This window comes from Bactrocera oleae, chromosome 5, assembly GCF_042242935.1.
Source record: "Bactrocera oleae isolate idBacOlea1 chromosome 5, idBacOlea1, whole genome shotgun sequence".
Taxonomy (NCBI): domain Eukaryota; kingdom Metazoa; phylum Arthropoda; class Insecta; order Diptera; family Tephritidae; genus Bactrocera; species Bactrocera oleae.
Genome location: NC_091539.1, coordinates 61,401,412 through 61,416,915, shown reverse-complemented (window position 1 = coordinate 61,416,915; position 15,504 = coordinate 61,401,412). Strand labels below are relative to the sequence as shown.

At 36.1% G+C, this 15,504-nt stretch overlaps 1 protein-coding gene across 4 annotated transcripts in view; it reads left to right on the top strand.

The window, feature by feature from the left end:
- The first annotated feature begins 1,672 nt into the window (after nucleotides 1-1,672).
- The window catches only part of LOC106622056 (protein obstructor-E), a 165,098-nt gene continuing 151,266 nt past the window's right edge, over nucleotides 1,673-15,504 (top strand). The window contains exons 1-2 of one of the 4 annotated variants that reach the window (XM_070109902.1): nucleotides 1,673-1,769; nucleotides 4,164-4,579. In XM_070109902.1, coding sequence (XP_069966003.1) covers nucleotides 4,525-4,579 — 55 coding nt within the window. In that variant the 5' untranslated portion in view covers nucleotides 1,673-1,769; nucleotides 4,164-4,524. Of the gene's footprint in view, nucleotides 1,770-4,070; nucleotides 4,580-15,504 lie in introns of all 4 variants that reach the window. The other 3 variants (XM_070109901.1, XM_070109904.1, XM_070109903.1) reach the window with 3 other exon arrangements.

Here is a 15,504-nt window from a genome sequence, read left to right as displayed (position 1 = left end):
TATTCGAACTCGTACTTGAGCCAATATGTATCGTTGTACTGGTTAATAGTTATGCGAGTAGGGGAATTCAGTATGAATGCAAGTGCGCATGCACACCAGCTACTTGAACAAGTTATGTTGCGGCGATTGAAGCTCAACCCGGTCACTGGTGGCAACTAGGCAATAACCAGCGAACAGTTGGAAATATGTAGGAATGCGGGAGAGCTGGCTGTCATGCGAAGGGGGCCATCATGTATTAACGTTTTAGCCAAGTCTTTAAAGTCATTGCGATAAGTATGTGTTCATTTGGCTGAGACTAATTGTGAGTTCACCACTGAAAAATTATTGCGTACTAGTATAGGCAACAGAAAATTTGTGTGGATATTTATAATATGTTTTGCGAAAATTTTCAGTAAGTCTAGTATCAATAATTGGCCTTTAACAGTCTCGTCGGTAATTGTATTGTACCTAATTTTGGACAATGGAGCGTCGACATCATATTCATAAGCCCCCCAGTAACGTTGTCAAGCGTCGCTTAACAGATGCTGTTTCGTTTTGCGATAGATGCCTCGCATGAGGCACGTTTTCGATGATTTCACGACCTTTATTTAGTGCTTTGTTCCCCTCAAATACTTCGTTCAAGATAAAGTAAACTCCCCAAAACACTTTTGCAACATTTTTAACAATTCTTTAGCCGTGATTCCATTGGAAATATTGTACAAAATTTCAAACAAATTCGTTGTTCAATTATTTTTTATGGAATCGATCGACGAACTTTTGGGATTCGGTTTGTGATTGCAGTTCAAATAGCCTCGTCTGTGTAAAATCTGTAGTCTAGTATCTGTCCTTTAGCTTTTCATAAATAATAATGTCTAATCGTTGCCTACAATCAGGCGCATTTCACTTATGAAAGTCGCATACCGACTATGATGGCGAAATAAACCTTTGTAGAGAGTATAATCCGAGGAGTGGAAATACTATTTTAAAAGATTAGTGACTTTAAACTAGAATAATGAATATTGTCAAAGCAGAAATGAAAAAAGAAATCAACACTTCCTCAATTATGTGTACTAGATCCACCCTTTCATATAAATACATAATAATTACCAAATATGATCGGTAAATTGTAAAAAAGTAGGTATTTGAAAAATTAAACAAGTCATCTTAACGCACAGCAAGCGCAAATTGAACAGCGTAACTAACGGTATTGTCTACATAACTCAATGTTAAAGAAAATTATAATTGAATCGCTTGAGAGAAAAAACGAGTAAATAGAAAAAAATAAATATAAATAAACAATAGCCAAAACAAAGAGATTGATGATGAGAAAACCTCACGCTCGAGTGCAGCAATAAGTACAATAATAAGTTGAATAAGTTGGCATAACGAAGTCACAAGTAATGAAAATAAAAACACAACAACAAAACCAAAAAGCTATAAGCTTAAGTCGCAGCGTGGTCCGCCGCCAAGCTGCTGTTGGTGTTGCCAGCGGCCCAAAGGCGCTTACCACAAATGTGCTGTAAGCCGCTATGACGCTAAAGTCACAACCACTACAGTAGCCGGATCGTCGGCAGCATCGAACATTTATATCGTTACTGTCTTTTCTGGCTACCTCTCACCCACCTCTTGGTACACTTATTTGCCATTTATGTGTATTATTACAATGACTTTTCGGAGCTGGAGCCGCTAAGCTTCGAACGGCGGGCGCTTCATTAAGCTGGGAGTCCGACTTTTACCTTCAGTTACAGACGAGTTTCAGAGCAGTGCGGTTCGCAGCGATCATTGTAGAGGTTTGTCTAAATATTATTGTCACAGTGCTTAAATGCAGTGCGTCGAAGAGGCTTACATACTGTATAATAACAGTAAATATATATACGTGTATTAAAAATAAGTTTAAAGGCTTGGTTCTGCGACGCGTTTTTCATTTCAAGCGCCACTTGTTAATTGTAAAGCTTGAAGAAAAAAATATTTTTACTTTGGATAAACAAGTGCCAAAAATAGTTTGCTTCCAAAGTGCGCAGACGTGCAGTTTACACACCCATATTAAGTGTATTGCTAGGCATACATAAATAATATATATTTTCAGTTATTCAGAGTGCATTGAATTTTGCAAATGCTTTGTGTTATTTTTTTAGTTTTTGCCCATTTTTTTTATATAGTGAGCGTAAATACATTTGAAGCATAGTTAAACTGGCCAAATGTAATTTTTAGACTATCTTATATATGTGCTTAGTGTCAGAAGAACTTAACTTTCTGTTTTCTTTAGCTTTGCATTTAATAAATTAATCAATTATTATGGTTTACCTTGTTCTTATGACAATCAGGGAGCCTAGCTTGTTAATCCTTAATTTCCTATGATATTTAAAAAAAAACCTTTATCGACCATGTTATAAAACATCAATTTAGGTCTGCATTAGTCCGTCCTGGAATTTGAGCGTGGAAGAACTTTACGCTACCTCTGCCGCTCTATCTGAAACTAAATATTTGCAAAGCCATTAAAATTTTTGTGAGAAGTTATTTTTACTTCTTGAGAGTCAGTTAAAGATGAGCTGTTGAATAAAAAACTCAGAGCTGTTATTGTTGTAGCGGTAAAAAACTTGCACTACATAATTTTGAAAAATGCTGTCGAGCTGACAGTCCTAGGCCCAATGAAGGGAGCTGGGTCCATTCTGGTTAGGTAGATCGGCAATCCAAAATTAAGGTTTTTTTCATCTATGAGTTCAAGAGGAGCCGCAGCCCAATTATAAATGTGTCTTTATAAAAAATACTATCAAATCGGATACTTAATGGGTTTAACAAAAATTTCGCTTGTGGAGGTTTGACTCTTAAAAGATCATGAATTAGAAGCCTTTCGCTTGTATTGACCCTATAACCTGATAATTCTTAGAAGTTAAATACTTACATCTGTTAACTCTTCTTACCACTTTTTGGGAGCGCATTGAACACTTTTAGCTGGCTTGTTTTAGATATCTTTGTAAGCATCTTTCTCGAAACTTCTCATCAGATATTCTTAGCTTTCAAGCTATAAATATATTTAAGGCACTTACGACAATAACGAGAGAGAGTTTTACTTACAAAGTGACAGACAAAATGATCAATTATTGACAAATTTGATTCTATATTTGATTTCAACGCTTACAGGATGTAGAGATACGACAAACAATTATGTATCATGACACATTCGAGTTTTTAATATAAAGAAAACTGCGGTGAGAGTTTCGGTGCTTTGATTGTTTCATAACTGCTAGTATAGATCTTCGTTTCGTTTATAGTTAACGTGTATTAAATAGGTGTCCTTGTTTCCTTAACGATTAGAAAACTTGTTCAACATCGCTGAGTAAATTATGTTTTGTTTGATTATTATCGAAGATCTCTTGTGTGATCTTTTAGAATATCAAAATGTTCTAGAAGAATGTCCTTATCAAATTACTGGAGCACTGTGTCGATAATACCTTTGAATAAGTACTTTTTTTAAAAAGTGTCTTAAAAATGTTTAATCTTATAGATTTTCAAAGACTCTCCAAGACATACTAAACGACATAGATGGCATTATATTTGAAAATATTTAATATTTTAACATGTAAGGATTGACAAGGACAGTGATGCAATGAAAACGATTTTTTGTGATTTTCTAAGGGATCGTGACTTTTAAAAACTCTTATGTAATGATTTGATTTAAATATCAATATAAAACTATTTATACTGATGAACTTCATCGAAAGCACAGGTTGGTTCAGGGAGGAGATATTAAAGTGAGGGAACATTAGTCCTGGTGGTATCACAATGGGCCTCCTATAGGCCTAGTTGCCTCGTCAGACAGCCACTCTAGCTACCTACCTATCTAATTATCAATAATGTTAAAAATGGCATTTGTACTCGTTTCCAGCATGTTTTTTTATAGACACATGCATTTTGTTATATCGCTTTTTAATTTTTTTTCGACTTATCAGTTAGTTTCAAAAACGATTTAATATTACTTACTTATTTATAGAGGTATTATGTAACACATGGCTACTTTTTTATTTTATCTCATATTTGCTCTTTGCATCTGCGCACCGTCAAATTAATTATATTGTATAATGAAAATACAGAAAATCAAATGCGAGTATAAAAACTTGAGCTGAAGCAATTATATACGAGTATTTTTGTAGTAAATTAAAAAACATATAAATAATCTCATTAAGGAAAAGTTGGCGAGATATCATAAAATAAAAAAGAAATTGTGAAAGTTCATTGAAATACCGGAAATACAAATCTTATACATACAAGTACATAAATAAGTACATAAGTGGTAAAAAAAAATTGTTGTTGAATAAGCAATAATATAAACCAATAAAATATTAGCAACCGGAACACGCGCTAATTTTCATAAAAGTGCTGCGAAATTCGCAAATCACAAATCGCAACAGCGTCGCATTCAAGGATATAAATATAAGTATAAAAAGCAAAAACAAAACTAAAAAACAGTGCGACAAAACACAAAGAGAGTTGCAAAATTAGAGAGCGAACGCAAGCAGCAGCCAACTAGCAACTAACACTAGCAACATGTTGCAGCAACATCAGATGTTAACAATGGCCATCGCCATGCTGTTTGTACTGGGTAAGTAATGCTTTGGACTTTTAATTTCAAAACTTTATTTTTGGTCACTTCTTAAGACTCGCGCGAGGTTAACGAACTTTTTTTCGTACGAAAAATAGAAAATAAATAACTAAACCGTTAAAAGTATGTAGGCAATTGCGATTGAAATACAAGCGCTGACATTATACTCTTTTTTCATTGTGTTTTTTTTTTTGCTTAAATACACAAAATAAACATGAATTCCACATTAATGAAATTTTATATGAACCGAACGTGATTGAATTGTTAATTGGTTGCTTAATGGAGTCTTATGTAACGGCTTTGTGCATAACACATAATTGGCCGGCGGCGTTTTTGACCAAAAATTGGACTCCGACTCAACTTAACTGTGATGAATATCTTCAGTTACCCACAACTATTTATGCGGCTTATGAAGTTGAGTGTGAAGATGTTTAGCTTAAGGGTCACTTATGTTAAGTTTTATATATTGCCGCACTTATGCACTAATGTCATGCGCATGGAAGTAAAGAGCTTTTGTGGGTCACGTTGGGTGAATGAAAATGAACGAGTACCCCTGAAAAAAAAAAAGTTGTTTTCACCAAAAAGTTGGAAAAAGTTTAAATATTATTGATTTCTAAGCTTAGAAAGCGCGATTCAGTGTTGGCTCGTTTTAGATAATGTGCTTTTAAGTTGATCATCCGGCCACTACTTTATAACGCACGTTAACTAGAAGAGAATTGAAAGTGAGCGGCAAAAGAACACTCGACTACCTCTTCGAGTTCTAAAAGTGGGTTAAAAATCAGCGACTTCAGATGCGACAAATATTTCGAAACTTCTCCAACTCTCTCACTGTTCGGACAGCATCCATTCTAGTTGACATTTTCACCGCGAAGATAATTTCACATTTTCGACATATTCATAAACCCACTTCTCGTCATTAGTAATAATGCGTTTGATGTATGTAGGATCCTCGGCTACGTTGTCAAGCATCTCTTGACCTCTACTCGACGTTTGATACGAGTCCAGCATTGACACATTTCCACCTAAATGTACTGAGTCGATCCATAAGAGATGTTGATATCTCTCAGATGCCAACACGAGGACTTCAGGCACCGTTTCTTTAAATTTTAGTGTTTCAGTGTTATCGTCATTAACAGAGGCAAGTTTTCGATGACTTCACGACCTCTGTGAATGCTTTGTGCCACTCAAATACTTTTGTTCGTGATAAAGTAGACTCTGCAAAAAACTTTTGCAACATTTTCAGCCACTCTGAAGCCGTGATTCCATTGGAAACACAAAATTTTAAGCAAATTCGTTGTTAAATTTGTTTTCCATGGTAAAACTCGCCAGACAAACTTTTCGCCTCGTAAATAAGCAGCTGCCAAACGTGCACTAATTAACATTGGAGATCAAAGTTCACACGAATTAAAAAAAAAGGGTTGTGCGAACGTAGGAACACATTTTTTTATCGATTCAGTTTGCACGTGCAGTTTAAATGGGCCATCCAGTCAGAGTAGTAAAATTTGATCAGATGGTATTGCAGATATTGTAAACATTACTTAAATTTTTAGAGTTTTGGTCTGTCTTAAGTGTAAGCGGCAAAGCTACTATCTAGTACTACTTAAGGTTTGTGGTGTTCCACAAGTTCACAAGATTGACAAACATTTATATTTAAAGTGAGTCAAGACAGTATCGTTGGGTTGAAGAAGTCTATTCTCTTTTTCAAGAGTGTGTATGGTTTTGAGTTTCAAAATAAGTTGGAAACAAAACCTTAACTCGAGAGTTCGTTCAGTTTCGTTAAAGGGTTTCTAAGTGTTAAGAGAGCATTTTACATGTTAAACCGCCGGCTCTGGAGGTGTAAGATTTCTTGTCGATGCACGAATAAAAGGATGAAGCTAAAGAATGAATTGTTGACTACCTACTATGTACCCGTTGGTCATGCTACTATTTTATGCTCATCGGAACTTTTAAGATCCGGCTAGGTACTAGCTCGTCTACTAACCTCTGAAACTAGTTCGAACTTTTCAAAACTAACCAATTTATAATTGTTATTTAAAAATTTTAAAAGAGCGTAGTTTTCGGTTAACATAGCGTGGTATTATCTAACATCTACCTCGCTTTGAGGTAAAAATGCTTTATAATATGAAGAGGGATTATCGAGCCAGCAATAAAATTCCACTTCCGAATATTTTTCATTATAAAATATTTGTTTTTAAAAGTAAGCCGCAGAAAATAATTTCCTTCCGAAAACAAATAAATTCTTCATACTTTTATTTTCGAAAACCTCCACAATTTTTCTCGATAGAGAACGTGACAAAATGTAATTGAAAGTTAATCCGCTTTCTTAGTTATCGCATGAAAAGGCAAAATTTTGAACTTATTTAGTGCGAGATACTGCTAAACTGCTTATCGCGCCGGAAATAGGCATATGCGGCTATGTCCGGTGTAAAGCAGCAGTGTAAGTAGCTAAGTAAAAAAAAGGGAATATAAAATAAAATTTCAAAAGCAGCTGAGTGGAAAAAGTTAATCAGCGAAAAACCAAGTGAAAAGAAATCAAATAAGTTGAATGCCGAAGAGGAATTAAAAAGTTCTACTTACAAGCTCCACTACATGCGATGGATGAGTGTGTGTGTAGGCGTTAAATATTTTAAGCGCGCAACTTGAGAAAGCATCAAGGCATCTAAGGCATTACAGCAGAAATACTTTGTGCGAATGAGCAAGAGGGGCGGCTGGGGCGTTGTAAGTGGAAGACAAATGTTGGCGTTAGAGTGTAAAACGATTTGTACAAAACCGCAAAAACAATTATTTTCAAATTGTCTGCAATATGCCGCGACAGCTGACCGCAGAGTGTTGTGGCTTTCAATAAAAAAGACTTCGCTACTCTATTCGTAATGCATGCCTTCCTTCGTTTCGTCTACACGCCTGACGTGATGAATGAATTTGTCAGTGGCGGAAGGGGGTACACACAATATCGCGGCAGCCGCAACAAAGTATCTCCGCGCGAATTCCATGCTTTTTCAGCTTAATAAATCCTAATTGATACATTCCAGTCCCGTCACACTTTGATCTATTACGACAATTTGTATTTGAACCGCTCCAAAGTACAAGCGACTTTCATTCAAGACTTTGTATTACACTGTTGTAGAATACCAGCGCAAATTGAGTGCAGCATTTGGTTGCTCTTTCTTTTATTTTCTTTGATTTTCCCACACCACGCGCTGACCATAATGTGTTTCTCACACATACTTACAAAGTAAAGTTGCCACACAAAAATTACATTGAAATTCACTTAAACTTTTCTTTATCTTTCTCTAATTTTTTTAGTTTCATTGCAAAATTTTGCTCGTAGACGATTTTCTCATTCACAGCTGCGCGGGGTTTAGCGCAGTGCAGGCGGTTGATGTGTTTCGCACATTAAGTTATCTGAATTTTTATTGAATTTTCTACTTTCGTTTTTCTGCAGCGGTGACCAGCAAACCAATCGACCCATAGCCACGCCAACTCACTCACAATTCATCGGTCGGTCAGAGCGACCGGCTCGCTGTTTGGCCTTCTGTTGCCGCATTTGCTAGCGTATCCCTTTTTAATGGATTTTAGTGACATTATATTTTTTATTATTTTTCCTTCGCTTGCGATTTCAATTTGCTTTCTCTCATTTACTCTTGCACTGTTGCGTTTATACTAGCAGAGAAATTGTTGGTTGCGGAGTGGTTACAGTGAACCCAATACCAGTTCGAGTTCCTTCTCATTTCAGTGCAATATTGTCTTTTAGAGAGTCGCTGTGGCTGTAAGACGTCTAGTTATCAACATCGTTTGTGAAGAAATTATTGGCCAAATACCCCGAAATATTAATCGTGTTTTGTGGATTCCTCGAGTTAAAGTGTTTCGGATGTGTCTATAATTCCTTCGGTGTCAAAATCCTATCTTCGGAAGTATCTAGTTTGGAAAGAAAAAGAAGCCTCAAGGTTCCTTTTTCGAGGTCTATCTAAACTACACCTTTTTAAACCCAAAAAACGGAAGACATCACTTTTACGGTTGATAGGACGGTATTGACCTTTTTCGGAGAATGCCGGATGAAGAACACTGTTCCGTCAGTTTCTAGCCCTTCGATGTACAAGTATAACAGTGAATCCATGTTTCGTTACGAAACGACGCTGAAACGTATTCGGAATGTGCTTAAGCAACATCAAAACTTACTGTGTAGTGGTCTTACGGTGCGCTTATTGTTCGCAGTGAGAAAACGTGACAACCATTGGTCCGACAGCACTCTTAAGACCAATATTTTATATAGGATATGACACAGCAGATTTTTAAGATGCCTACTATCTCGGCTATTTCGTACACTTTCAATCGGTAGCCCGGCAATACGAGATAATCGAATTTTATGTTGCGTGACGTGGCTCATCACAAAATCACGTACGACCACGTTGTCAATCGGTTAAGTAATTTTTGCCAATTGCTATCGAACGAGAAGAGTCAAGCGCTAGTTGACTTCACTGAATGATTTGCTAAAATATTTCTTAGAATTACAAATTTTGCTGTCAGATTGACACTCTTGACCTGAACCTCGTCCAGTAGGCACTTTTAGATCAGAAAAAAAAAACTACTTTTAAAAATCGACGATTATTTCGGAGGCACTTTAATATACTTGTATGCGGTTACTTCCCAGTCATACATCACATCCACTTTCCTGCTGGGTATATTTCAGCTCTGCTATGCCAGTGTGTCTATTTATTATATTCAAGTATTTTTAAATCGCTCTCATTTGGCATTATATAGATAAATTACGTAACTGCAGCGATAGCCTGCCTATTCCGTGGTATTTCTCTTGGTATTTAATAGATTTCATTACCGTTCGCCAACTCCAGGCTCCGAATGAACTCCTTCCACCCATCGGTGCGAGATGGGAAATAAAAATATTTTTACATAAAGTATTTCTATTTCTAACTTGTTGTTGTACAATACCCTTGTGCGCAACATTAATCGCTCGGTAGTTATTTTTTGTTAAGGTAGATGTGCTTTGATTGCTGAGGCGATTAAACTGTTTGACGATTTATACGTTTACCCCATTAAATGTGCCCTTAGCCACTTACAACTGTCACCTTTGACCCTTTTATGGGTAGCAAATTTTCTCTTAACTTTTTTTATGTTGCCAATTTTTGCAATCATCTTTGTAATTGAATTCTTTGAGAAAATAATTGTTATCTTTACGACATTTAAAAAGTTATCTGCTTTCTTTATTGAAATTTATCGGTGCGCATGGCTGACCTCTAGGAATTTTGGGGCAAATATTTAAGTCATTAGCAGTTAATGAAAGGGTGAAAGCTCTTTAAAAATGAAACATAAATTTTATTAAATTTTCTTCAAATAAAATTTTAAATCTGAAATTTTAAAGCTCCGGGTTGAAAGGCCTGACTCATGCTAACCCTCAACCTTATGCATTTATATTAAGTATACGTGGTTAGATGGGTTAGATATGTGCGCATACCAACAAAGCCAATTGTGAAATTTCTATTTGTTTGTTTGGCAGCAACAATAACAAAAAATTTAACAAAATGCAGCCAAAATATGTGTTTGTGCCGCAAAGCAGAGTAGTCTACCGCTACTCACATCGCTTACTTGGCCACTATGAACTGCGCTGAACTTTGGCAATAAAATGCGACGTGTTGTGGCGTTGCCATATTTTTTCACGTTGAACGGCAAACCGCCGCCTCGTACATTTCACTCAGATGTCAGTTTGCGGTTTCAATTACATGAAATGCTTTTATTCGTGTTGTAACATGATGCGGTCGGAGAATGTGCATTTGATATGAGTAGAAGAAAATGAAGAGTTTGGTGGGTGTGAACATAACCTTATTAATTTCGAAAATAACCTACATATTTAAAGCTCGATATGATCCATAGTTTATATGATAGGAGTTTTTATATATTTTTGTATATTTATTTAGATATAAAGTATCATTGGAAATAAAGATGCAGTTAGGAATGCAATGCCTCTGCTAGAGCCTAGTATTTGGCCGCTTGAGATATAATAACGTCCATAAATATCGTAAAAATTAGACAGTGGCTTAAGAGTGGCGAAAACTTGAATTATCCTGATTTGGTATTCGAGAAAGAGTGTTAGTGCCACTTCTATGAACTAACGAACGCTCATTTTTTCCATCAACCAATAAATTAACTCTTCTCTATCATCATTAAGATGTTGATGGAGAGAGTAACTATCATAAATGAGTTAAAAAGTGTTGACAAATCTGGCCCAACCTATCGGTTCTATTTTGAAATCTAACAATGCATTATTAGCATCGTCAACGGACGAATTTTACATTTTCAGACTGATATCACAAATAATATTAATTATACCCTGAACAGCGTATATCAAGTTTGCAACGAAGTTTGTATATGTATCGATCGATATCGCTTTAGCCATCTCCGTCTGTCTGTATATACGCGCACGAGTCCCGCAGTTCTCGAGATATCGATCTGAAATTTCACACACAACTTTTTCTCCTCAAGTAGCTGCCGATTTGTCGGAACCGGCGATATCGGACCACTGTGGCATATAGCTGCCGTACAAACTGAAAGATCAAAATTAAGTTCTTTTAGGGAAAACTTGAATCTGTAAATTGGAACTTCAATGGAGACGAAGTAAACTTTTTGTCTTGTTTTTTTTTGTTCATATTTCGAAAGCTTATGCCTTTAAAAATATCATACTAAAATTTTATATAAATATCCCAAATAGTTTTTAGTAATATTTTTAGTAATAATTAACTTCTAAAGTAGCAGCAGCTCAGTTCAATCAGCTATCTTTGAATGCATTTTTCTCAAACTGAATTTCTCAAATTTTCTTAAGTGATTACTCAAAGCAAAAATGATACGAATAATATAAAATTCATTCTGCATACCCTGTGTACAGATAGTTCTCCGATCAGAAATCGAATTTAGAGCCTGAAAACGTCCAAGCTTTGTGTACAACTCGATTTATTTCTAAGAACGTCGCCATTTTGTTAATTTTTGAATTTTTTTCGATCATCGGTCATTGTACGGTAATATCTTCTAGCAGAGAATTTTTTTAGGTTTCAGCCAAGAATAAGGTCGAAATCACTGGAGCAGTGGATAGCTTTTTTTAGCACCGTTGGAGCTCTCGAAAAATATTTAATTTTTTTTCTTCAAATACTTTGCTGTGTATTCTTTAAATATGCATAAATATAATCAAGCGCTAAAAAAATATACTATAAACCATAGATCAGTTTTGAAACAAGACTGAAGTTGTGCTATGTACCTAATATACCTGATTTTTGACCCGGTCTGAGGAAAAAAAATAACTTTTTGGTGTATTTTAAAACAAACCTTTATTATCGCCTTTAATAGAGGCGCCTAAGAAAATACAAACATGCCAATGCTTAATCGAGTTTTCCATACACTTGTGCCCGGGCTGAGGTTCTTCAGCGGATATTCGATTTTTTCGCTAGATTTTTTTAACAATTTCGACGTCATATTTTTAAACCTATGTCCCGTCAGTAGTATGAAGCTTTTGATGAATGTAGGGTTCACACCTACGCTGTTAAGCATCACTTTGCGACCTCAATTAGCATTGACAGCTTCATGCCCAAAACATTAACCCAAATGTGTTGAATCGATTCATAAGAGATGTTGAGATCCTCTGATATCTCTCTGATGTCAATACGACGATTTTCAAGCACTGTTTCTTTGCCTTTTTCGATGTTATCGTCATAAACAGAGATGGATCGCATAAGATAAGTTTTCGTTGACTTCACGACCTTAACTAAATGCTCTGTGCCATTCAAATAATAGTGTTCGTGGTAAAGTAGACTTCCCAAAACATTTTTGCAACATTTTCAACGATTCTGTAGCCGCGATTTATGGGAAAATAAAAATAAAATTTCTTAAATATGCAAATTATAATAATAATTCCAGACATTTGTAGCGAAATTGCATACTTTAAATGAGCGAAATAACCGAAAGGAAAATCGGAATGGAAAATTTTGACATACTCGCTGGTAAATAGGCACACACATATAAAAACATTAATAAATTTGTATATATGTATGTATGTGCATAATTTTTTTTTTGTATTTACTCATACTCTATTTAACAACAATACAATAACAACTATTGCCATTGCCGCTGATCCCGACTGTCGACCAGTTCATTTCCAACTTTGCTGCGGTCATGCATGCTCCAGCTGCTGGTGCTAGCATTTGAGCTGGTGTCGGTACTGCTGCTGCTGCACCGCATGTTACTTGCAACATCAATAAAATGAGAAAGTTAACCACCAAAAGTAGCAGACAGAAAGCAACAGCAGCGCGCTTCATAGCGTAATAGAGGGGATCGTGGAGGTGACGCTGGCAACATGAGCTCATCCTCGACTTTACAGACTAAATATGAGAATGAAGTAGTCGCTGGCATTACAACAGATGACTAAACACACACACACACAGAGGTAGGGGATACGTACATACTCGTATGTGGCGGAAGCTGTCGTGGCAGCGGCTTAGCAGTTAAAGAGCTTTTCAAGTGTGTACTATTTGCTAGTGCCCTCCACTATCGCTGGACGCGTAAAATTGCCGGTATGTGTATGTGTGTCCAGGACCACGCCATTGCAGTGTGTAGTCCAATCGAGTAAGCGAATTCACCGCATCACAGTTCGACACAGTTCAGTTGAGTTTAGTGCGCGAGGAAGTGGTAAACCTATTTTGATATTACACTAATTTGTAATACACACACACACACACACATACACACTTACATGCACACGTGCAACACTATGGCATGCTGGAGCGCCGAGCGTTGAGGTGGCAGGCGTCAATAGAGAGATAACTGCGCTTATGGTAATGGCTGTGGTTGTTGGCGCTGGTCAGCGCAGCATTACAAATGCGCGGCAAAAGTTTAAATGAAAACCGCAAAAGCACTGTTCAACAAAAAAAAAAACAAAACCGAAAACTGGTGAAAAATATGGTGGAAAATTTAGTGCGCTACGAATTTGCTAAAAGCGGCAAGCGAAAATTAACAAAAAAATGCTGAGAGTCTAGGTGAAAAAAGCTGCTTGAAAAAATGGTCTCAGCTATGTACCGGCGACCAACTGGTGCGCAAAGTAAAAAATCGCATTACATGCCGCACTTGTTTTCTGCTTGCCACTTGCTTGCGAATGTGTGTGGTTGTTGCTGCTTTTTGCTGTACTGCTGTAACCAGCAGATGTGTGCGTATGTAACAGGCCACCGACTAACTATTCAACCAAGTGCGCAATTTTTTTTCCTGTGTCCATTTTGTGTGGCACAAACCGCAGCAGCAACATTTCGTTGCACGTAACAGCTTCCGTCTTCCTTTTTGGTCACAACCAACATGTTATATTATGTGTCTATATATGTATGTATGTGCATATGTATATATCTATGTATGTATATATGTGTATGTGTATTTTCATACACTTGAACTCATCTACAGTTAGTTCGTTGCACATTTGCACATTTTTTTTCTCGCTTAGTCGCTCTCCTCCTCTCCAATTGTATTCGCAGTTGTAACAAGTAGTTATGGCTTCGGCGAATGCGGTTTGGAAATTACAAAATTTCATTTAAAATTAGTTGATATTTCCATTTACAAGTAGTTTAAGCGCGTTCATATCTTCTGTATTATTAGTTATTTGAGTAGCTGCAATACATTTGTATTTATTTAAGTAAATATATGTTCCAGTTCGTATAATCTTTTCGAGTGATATGGAGTGGAACATAATTAAAAAACAAGAAAAAACGTTAAATTTGGTTGTACTGAAGCAATAATACCCTTCACAAATACGAAAAGTTCCTCAGAAGAACTTGATTCCGATCGTTCAGTTTGTATGGCAGCTATGTGCTTTAGTGGTCCGATATCGGCTGTTCCGACCAATGAGCAGCTTCTTGGCGAGAAAAGCGCAGGTGCAAAATTTCAGATCGATGTCTCAAAAACTGAGGGACTAGATCGTATATATACAGATAGATAGACGGACAGACAGACATAGCTAAGTCGACCAGCTCATCATCTGATTATTTATTTCTATATTTTATAGGATCTTTGACGTTTCCTTCTGGGTATTACAAACTTCGTGGAAAACTTAATATTCCCTGTTTAGGGTATAACTAACTTCGGAATAGTCTTAAACTAGTCAGAAAGTGGTTCCGTATAGGTTTTGAAAGAGTCTTGTATATATTTTAGATGTTGTAAAAAGTATGCATGTGTTATGCCAAAATAGTTGCTGAAATAGGAATCCTACTTAATGAGACCTATTCTCCATTGTCTGGTGTTATTAGTAAGCTCAATTATTAAGTAACAGAAAACCCATTCAAAATCCATGCCTATTTGGATCAACGTTGTGCAAAAATCGTTAGGGATGCATGTTGCCCCTTTATGCTCATCCATAAATGGGTGAAGAAGACTTTGATAGTTACTGGATTCAACAAAACGTTTTCATGGATGATTCCACGTTCGATGTCAAAAAGATCAATCAAAAGGTCAATCTTTTTCAATGTTTATCTTACTTACGGACTTAAATGATGGCATACATATAAAATTACAGTCACCAAAATTAACTGAATAATTCCCATTTCAAATATATATGTATAAATAATTGCAAAAAAAGTAAGAATAAATTAAAATCTAGATAATCTGTTGTTCTAACGTCGCTTACACTTAGGATTGTATTCGTATAATATTTAAGGTTAGGTCAGATTTTAGATGTCATAAAAAAGAATCAAACATCCTCAATGACCACAGAAGATTGGCTAAGATTATTTCAAGAGAAGGTTTATTAGAGATATGTAAATTAGGGTGAGTCAGAAAACTGACCAATCGAATTTATGAGTTAAAAATATCTTATATATAAGTACAAAGAAAAGAATATCTCTGCAAGGCAGGATTTGTAGCTTAACATTAGACGTTCTCGGTAAAAATTCGGA